At 56.2% G+C, this 8,793-nt stretch overlaps 1 protein-coding gene across 2 annotated transcripts in view; it reads right to left on the bottom strand.

Moving 5' to 3' along the window:
* Positions 1–34: 34 nt before the first annotated feature.
* LOC127749323 (uncharacterized) overlaps positions 35–8,793 on the bottom strand; it is a 198,337-nt gene continuing 189,578 nt past the window's right edge. The window contains exon 3 of one of the 2 annotated variants that reach the window (XM_052267068.1): positions 35–601. In XM_052267068.1, the coding sequence (XP_052123028.1) occupies positions 261–601 (341 nt within the window). In that variant the 3' untranslated portion in view covers positions 35–260. The remainder of the gene's footprint in view (positions 602–8,793) is intronic. The other variant, XM_052267067.1, reaches the window with a different exon arrangement.

Raw genomic sequence — 8,793 nt, 5'->3', positions numbered from 1 at the left:
TTTTTTTTATTTTTAAGAATAACACCAACTCTTCGAATTTCTCCGCGCCGCGCGTTGTCGTCGTCGTCGTTTTCTCGCTCCCTTCTCGAGATACTCAAAAGTCGTGTAATAGAAACAAAGGGAAGAGAGAGATCGGGAGGGGGAAATTAAAATGGGTCCCGACCAAAACCTATACTACAGCAATAAAGGAATAAAATAAAAATGAAACGCAAGGAAAAGTATGGGGAGGCAATACCTCGGGCAATACACAACAAACTCCTTTACCAGTCACTCACCTTTTGCTCGGCGAGGTGTTTGACCCTGCAGCGCAGCACGGCAGTCTGCCCCACGACGGCCGACACGTTGCGGCTGCCGACGTCCTCGAAGTACGGCCTGGGAGCGTCGTGGGCCGTGCCCCGCGACGCGTCGCCGTACCGCGAGCCCGTCTTCTTGCCCGCGCTGTTGAGCCGCGACCCGCCGACGCCGACGCCCGACTTGGACGAGCCCGACGCACCGGACACCTCGCCGGACATGCCGCCGCCCGCCAGGTCGCCGCCCAGCGAGAGCCCCGGGCTGCCGGGGAGGTCGACGGCCGCGAGGACGGGCGCGCCCGGCCCCGGACCTGCACACAAGAGAGAGAGAGAGCAACACGTCAGTCAAAGAGTGATATGGCCACACGGTGGTCACCGCATCAATGCAGACACCAGACCAGCCTCAGCCGAGCTCAGCGGGCACGGACGACTCATTTGGGATTCGATGCGTGCAGTGAAATTTGCCTGTGCCCCTAATGGTTGCCGCGCGCGGCGATTCGAAAAGGCAGCAGCTGCGTCACGCAGCGCAGCAGCGTGGTGGGGCAAGCCGAGGCAAGCGGGGCGGCTCTGTGCCGCAAACCTGAACCCGCCTCTTCCCTCTGCTACCCCTTCATTTCCATGGCCCGATAGAGTTTCTAATCACCGCGCCCCGGGGCTGCGCCGGGGCTGCGCCGGGGCTGAGGGTGGTCGGGCGGGGCGCGTGATGGGTCCCCCACCCGGCGAGAGGGGGGGTCAGTATCGCAAAAGGGGTCAGGTGCGCGACGGCGCGGCGGCGTCACACGACCCATCCGCAAATTACGACGAGAAAAGAGCCGCCCGGCCGTCCTCCTGTGTGTATCCCCTCCGCTCGTCCTTCCTCCCGGGTATCGACGAGACAATGACCCAAACTTGCCGCCCCTTGTCCCGCCACCCGCCCGACAGGCGGAATACCTCCGGCGCCCCACGCGCCACGCCACGCCCGCCGGCCAAGTTTAATTACCGGCCAGAACCCTTCTTGCGGCAAGGTGGCCACCACGACGACAAGATAAGTCAGTTCAGGCGTGACCAGGAGACGCAGAGTTGAAAGGGGGGAAAAAAAAGGGTTGGCTACGCATTACCGAAGGTAACGAGTTAAGGTACAGTTTCAGATTCTAAAAATAAGTTAAAGGTCGAAAGCCCAACCAATAATAACGGTGATGAGGAAAATACCAGTAAAAATTATTGTAATCTTTTTTCTCCTGCTAGGGGCTTCAATTACGTAGTCACCCCCGCACCACGCCCTCCCCTGCTCTCCCAAATGTGTAATAATAGTAACGAAGGCGGAGTGGAGCAGTAGGGGCGCGGCTGCAGGCCGAGGGGAGGGGCGACGCATTAGTGAACCGAGATGACAATTTATGACTGGCATACAGCGCGTCCGGCAACCCACAGAGATGAGGAGGGTGGGGGCTGGGCGAGGAAAATGGGTTAGGAAAGAGTGAAAATAACCTAGAAAATATAGAACAGGACGCGTAGAGACAGCGTTACACGTAGCGTAGAGGCACACACAGCGAAGGATTAAAGCGCCAAATAAACTCTTCCATAAAAAACGAAAACTGCAAAGTGCGACTTGTGTAAAAAGGGAAGGGTGAAAGGGAGGGATTTCACAGCACCACACACTCAAAACACCGCAACGCAGGGTGAAAGCTTTTTTTGCTTCTACCTCTCCCCTTTTCCTTCCCTATACATACATACATACTACTGCAATAAGGCGCGAGATTATCAAAAACAAAACCCGGCTCTCCCCCCCCCATCCCCACCCCCCAATACTGTACACGGCGCAAAGTGGCGAGCACATGCTTTATTATTACCGCCCGCCTGCTGCGGTTATCACCTTCATTTGCTATTCCGAATAAACCCCCTCCTCCTCCTCTACGCCTCCCGATGTACGCCGCAGTGCGCGGCCAGCCACCCCCGCCCTCCTTTACGACCAGCATCCGGTCATTGGGCGTCTGCGGTCGGTGCACGACGTCCACGCGGCTTTAGATTTTAGCATTAATGATCGCAAGGCGCACAATTTTCAGAGGATACTAAGCTTACCGTAGAGTAACAATGTAAAACAATATAAAGAATATTTGAGCGGCTAAACAGACAGCGCTATTTTAGTTTTAAATTTTAAGTTCTCGATCATTGAAACTTTTTCAACCTCTGACAACTGAATGCAACCCCTAAATGGCGGCCTTCTTCTTCAACCGCATTCTTCCGGCGGCTGACGAAACGCACGCGCCGCGCGAGCTAAGCGACCGCCCACCGCAGGCTGGCCATCAACCTGGCGGTCAAGCTATTAGCGTTTGAGCCCGCCGCGCCCCACCCGCCCCGGTTTGCCTCGGGGTCCGTAATATGATCGCCTAGCTGTTTCGTGCTGACTAAATATTACATGATGCCGACCAGTCCGAGGGCGGACTAGACCAGCATGGGTGCGCCGTGGTGGAGAAGAGGGCTCTCCCGGCTCGCCCGACCAACGTTTCACCTTGGAAAATAACAAGACTCAACCCCATCATCTCTCTTCTCTCCCCGCCGCACATCGCTGCTGCTGGAAAAGTGGTGTGCGGCTCTCGTATCATCGCAAGATCAGTTGGGTCCACAAAGCGTCCCCAGCCCACCGCAGCCTCTCCCCTCATCTCGACTGCTGGACCCCTCAGGTTAATTAACCCCAGAGACGGTCCCAGCCTGGCGCACATTGGGTGGTAAGCTGCTGGCCCCAGGCCGGGCCGGACCAGACCAACGCCGCTACCCGGACCAGCCCCCCCGCCCTTTAGGCCTGCCTCGGGGACCCCATTATAAACTACCTTCAATATCGTCGTCAAATTTACGGCGCCTGCTCGTGTCCGAATAAGCGTCCTGCAGGCCGTTAAACTTTGAAGAAACTCTTGGTGTGCGGGCCCGGGGCCCGTGCTGGGCTACGGCCAGGCCGGCCTTGGGGGGCCTGCAGGCCCGCCAGGTATTATATACGTGTCGTCGTCGTGGGCGTAACGGTCCGAGTCCACAAGATTGCGCCTCCCGAGATCACCGAATTACATCACGTCCATCATCATAACACGCAGCGCAAAAAGGAAAAAAATATGGTACAGCAATGCACGCAAAATACACGACACAAGCACATAGTGAACGAGTGTGCGGGGCGGTACAGCGGGCCCCGCAGCCACAGCGCTGTGAACGTGCGAAGAAGTCACGTCCAAAACTCGCACTCACGAGAACGAGAGATCCTCGTGCAACATCTCTCATCTCTCATCTCTCTTTCTCTCTCTCTCTCCCCCTCTCTAACGCGCAGAGCAGGCCAAACGCTTCTGCGACCCCCTTTGGCTGTTCCTTCCGGAGATGCAAGCTGAGGCTAACTGGAAAGGGGAGAGGAGGCGGGCGGGGTGCAGCGGGTGTTCTGTTGTAAGACACGTCCCTGTCGACACACAAGCCCATCTCCCCACCCCTCCCCCTCCCTTTCAGCTTCCCGTGGCCCCGCACCGCCGGCCGCCGCAGCCCGAACAGCGCAGGAAGGAAGGGCCACATTAGTCCCGAACTTGCCATGGCTGGTCGCTCAATGAACGCACGGCCACTTTACCTAGTTAGAGTCAAACGCAAACATGCAAATGGCCTTATGAACGGGCTCGCAACAAATGGCTGGGTCGTGTAGGGACAAATAACTTCACTACGGGGTCATGGACTGTTGTTGGCAGTTTCGTACGATGCCAGTGCAAGAGCGAGTGATAGATTACTTTGTAGAATGGTCACTTAACCTCTCCCTATAAATGTATGAGTTTTGAGCAAAACGGGAAAAATTTGAACAGAAGTTTTTATCAGACTAAGATACTTGCTCCCCAAAATCGGACATCGTTTTTACCAGTGCAGTTGACAAAATAAACACTGTTAAAACATTACAAATCAAAATGCCAAATCCTTCGCAGTAGCGAAGCATGGGCTTTAACAACAAAGCATTCGAAAGCATTGATTCGCAATTGCGAAGGCTTTTGGCATTTTGCTTCGTAGGGTTGTAACTAGGAATAATGATAATAACAAAAGTGTGTATAACTATAACTAGCCTCAGAGAGTGCATCATGCAAGACGCGCACGTGACGTAAAAAGTCTGTAAAATAAAAAAGACTAACCCTAAACTATTAAAACCACAGTGATTCACCCTAGTGATGATACAACCCTGCAGCACACTGATGCACTCAACGTTGGAAAAACAAACACATGTCGGCGCAAGAAGTATGTTCCAGCCGGTTCCAGCCCAATCCATCGCCAGCACAGTGGCAGCAGGAGCGCCGCCGCTGCTCCATACATTACCCATTCCTGATGATGCATGTGCAGGGCGACGCATCGCTAATTCCGATCTTTTCCGATCTTTGTCGTAAATCCCACCGCGGCAGGCCTGGCGAGCGGGCACCGTGGAGAAGGGTGGGGGGGGGGATGAGAGAATGCAGGCATGGGGGGACGTCCTGACAATCGGGCAACTCATCATAAAATTGGTTTATGATGCCCCGCTAGCGCCACCCCGCGGCGGCGCGCCACCTCCGCGGCCCCGCCCCCCAGAGCGCGCGCCGCCTCCGACGAGCCGCCGCCCGGGAGCAGGGAGCAGCACACGAGAGGAATTACGATGCGCGTCTTTTGCCCCCCCCCCCTCCGGATCCATCAGGTTTTGACGGATATGGGATTTATATGACGCGGAAAATGAAAAGCGTTCAGGCAGCACCAGGGGGGCAGAGGGAGTGCGCGCAAAGTACGTATACGTAATCGGGCCGGTCGACTTCGAAGCCGGAAGGGACGAGACGAGCTGGTGACGAGCCTGAGGGGGGAAAGCCGTGGCACGAGGTCAGTCCAGGCCGACCTACGTGACGCCACCGCCACCGCCGCCCAGCCCCCACCACGTCCCGCCGTGCGTTAGCGTAAATCAACGCCTTGCCCCACCACTGCCCATTTGGACGGCGCGCCTGCTGGCACATATGTGCGCGGCGGGGTCAGCGGGGCGGTAGGTTACTGCACGAGCCGGACACGGTTAAACCATCTGACTTTCAGGTGTACCGTCCTTTTCAGATTCAGGTAGACTACCCAAATATGACCTTTTCTCTACAACAAACACGAGTGTGTGTTTAGTTCTCTACAACACGGACACAAGTACTGCAATTAAGTATGGATTCAGAGTTCACGAAACGCAAGCGTTATTTTCACGCCAGGCGTGATTTTCATGCTTCGTAAGCTTCACGCAGCCAATCAGGGATCGACTTTCATCACGCTGGGCGTGAAAAGAATCACGCTCGCTTTTAGGGAACTCTGAATCCACCTTAACAATGCGAATCAAAAAAATAATGAACATAACAATAATAATAACAACAACAATAATGGTTAGTAAGAGCCAAGTCATCCATCCGGCGACGCAGCAGCTGCAGCCAGGCGCAGCAGCAGAGGCGCTTTGGCCCATAGCAGCTGCCTGCAATCATCTCTGCACAACAGCGGCGGGCGCGGCAGCCGCAGCGCGACGCAGCACAGCGACCGCGAAATATGGCTGCCATTTCGGCGGACCGGGGCTGCAGCGCGCACAGCAGCAGCGTCACCAGCAATTACTTTAATTCTCGGTTCGGTTCATCAGCGCCGGCACACACATTGCGCGCGCAAACATGCGCGGTGCGGTCGCGCGTCGCCATGTCCGGCCGGCCCGCCGTCATGTGGGTCAAGACAACGGCAAACAAAAAACAAAGGAAAGGCCGCAAAGTTTATTTCACGCGGGAATTAGGAGCCCTGCTGCGCTGCTACCATGATGCAATCTTATGACCAACATGAGGATCGTATTTTTCACAGCCACGGAGAAAAAGTCGGTAAATCTGCTGTGATATTCCGGGCGGAAGCGAGCGACAAACCACCTCAACTATATTTTTTTTACAAACAAAACAAAAAACAACTAAACAAAATGAAGGTTGAACGACAGGATTTTGTATTGCAACTCCCGTAAATCGGAGTGGAACCATTCTATGGGGGTGGGGTAGATTTGGTAAAATGTTTATGCCGAACAGTGCGCAGGCATAGCGCCCCCTCTCCTTGAGCGCGCCACCACACCACGCCTCGGCACGTCCACCCCCACCCCGACCCCGCCCCGACCGACCAACACACTAGACTTTGAAAGGTATAAAAACGTGGCCGTCGTCACTACTTTTTTCCTGCCGGAGCCACCACCGCCACGACCCCGAGGCGTGGCCCAGCGTGGCGTGGAGAAAGGGGTGTGCGGGGTAGAGGCAGGCGACATTACGACGGGGACGAGGGTGGAGGGTGGGGGCCGTTGGAGTCCACTGGGGAAACTTTGTCGCTCTCAAGTCTCGTTCGAGGCACTGCAGCCACAGCGGCGGCCGCAGCAGCAGTGACCGCACGGCTGCATAACTACAAGGACAAACCACGGGGCCCCCAGCCCTTGCTGTTCTATGACGACTGCGGGTCGCGCGGCGCGCACCTCCCACCGCCACCACCTCCCACCGCCGCCGCCCAACTCTCCCCATTCCCTCTCTCCCTTTCGTCCCCCTATTTCTCTCGCTGCACACGCGCTTCCTCGAATGAAGCAGAGCAGCAGGGGACGCAGGGGAGGGCGAGAGGACTGTCGATGTGCTCTGACCCCGTATCGAGTCTGTCACACGGACCCCCCGGCCCGGCCCCGGCCCGCCGCGTACGCGTACACCGCTCTGCCGCCAGATTGCTTTGCTTGTTATGAAAGTGATATACTCTGGCGCTCCGTCCGAACCCGTAACCGCTCTGTAACGACTGCAAGCGTTTGTGTGTCGACGCTGGCGGCGGGCCTGGCCTGACCTCGTGAGTTACCGAGCGCACACAGCTTTAGAGGTCTCGAGAAATTTATCTTTTCGTTAATGGCGGGAGTGCCCCTGTATCGAAGGGAAGGGCGTGCTGAGACGACCGGCTGGCGCCCTGGTGCCCCCCTACCCCCTCTACTCTGGCGCGGCAACGACCTTCCCCATGACTTTTGTATGTGATCAACGCCAAGAAAGGGAGAAAGAGGGTTGGGGACTGGGGGGGAAGTGGGGGGATGCGGGAGTGAATTCGCTACCGACTCTATTTCGGTCGCCATCAAACACCCGAAAGGCGAAGAGCCATTAAAAGTTGCCGGGCGCCGCGTGTGCCGCGTCGTCAAGCCAAAGGGCCCGGGTGACGGACACCCGCGGCGGGCCGACGCCGTGGTATTAGACGACAAGGCGACACATTAACGATGCGAGACAGAAAGCAAAAAAAAACCAACATCACTTTAAAAACTTTTCGCCTTAAATAGAAGGTCTCTTCTCTTTAGCCGCCAGATGTCGATTTAGTGTATGTGTGGGAGAGAGGGGGAGGGGGGGGGAGGGGGGAGATAAATAAACTGCCATCCAGCGGCTCACAAAAGAGCGTTTGTCGTAAAGTGCAGAGCACGCCCTGCCACCGCCACACGCACACACACACACACACACACACACGTAATTGACGGGCAAAAGGGGTGACCGCGGATAGGCACAATGACACAATGTATATACAGCCCAATGATTTATCGGCGCGCTGACCATCCATCACCCGCCGAGCGACGCCAGCGCCGCGCAAGGCAGCGCTCGCTGACAAACTGACGAGCTGCAGTCAACATATTATTATATAACAGAGAGACCCCCCCCCCCCTCCGCGCGCGCGCGAAAACCGAAGGGCTACATAATGTGTACATAGTGAGTGCACTCTAGCAAAATCATGTACTGCAGGGGGGCCTGCGGATAGAGAGTGAAAACGCACCCTACCCCCTCTCCCCTCTCCCCTTCGTGCCCATACACCACCGCACACACCACTCAGGGTCTTGATTAAAGCGAGGCAGGCAGCGGAATAACACAACGCACACACAAACACACGCATATTGCCATGCAAATAAATGCGGATAATTAAAAACTGTCCTACACCCCGCACCGTATTAGACTACAGCTCGTGGAATTTCGCGTAATCGGCCCGGGAAGTTTAGGGTCGAAAGGGGGGGGGGCAATGGTACGGATTCAAAAACTACACTACTTTACGCGACAAAAGGCGATGCGGTCATCGGGAGGGCTTAACTGGCGGGATGTATTATGCATTGCAGGTCGCTTAGCGCCGCCGCCAAACGGAAAAGGAATTTTAAACAAAAACCATCACCACGAATCCTCCGCGCCGCCTTTCAACGGCAACCGTGAGCAAGCGAGAGAGAGAGAGAGAGAGAGAGAGAGAGAGAGAGAGGGAGAGAGAGAGAGAGAACAAGTAAAAAGAAGAGATAGAGAGAGAAGTGAAAGTGGTCTTTTGGTGCGCGGGGGAAGAAGCACGTGTCAGCAAATATCCCGCAGACATTGAAAGAGAAACTGCCGGCCGCTTCGGCTCCTTCTGCTGCTCGAGGACCGCTCTCCACTTCCGCGCCGCCAGCGAGCGTCGGGCGGAGCGCCTGTAATGATGCAGTGCGGCCCGCGCCGGAGAAGGTCCACCTCGCCACATTTTGTACCACCAGGCGGCGTGGCGGGGGGGG

Source organism: Frankliniella occidentalis, unplaced genomic scaffold (genome assembly GCF_000697945.3).
Source record: "Frankliniella occidentalis isolate FOCC.00 unplaced genomic scaffold, Focc_3.1 Scaffold46, whole genome shotgun sequence".
In the NCBI taxonomy this organism is placed as follows: Eukaryota; Metazoa; Arthropoda; class Insecta; order Thysanoptera; family Thripidae; genus Frankliniella; species Frankliniella occidentalis.
Note: the sequence above shows the minus strand (reverse complement) of the source record. Positions and strands in the feature narration are given on the sequence as shown.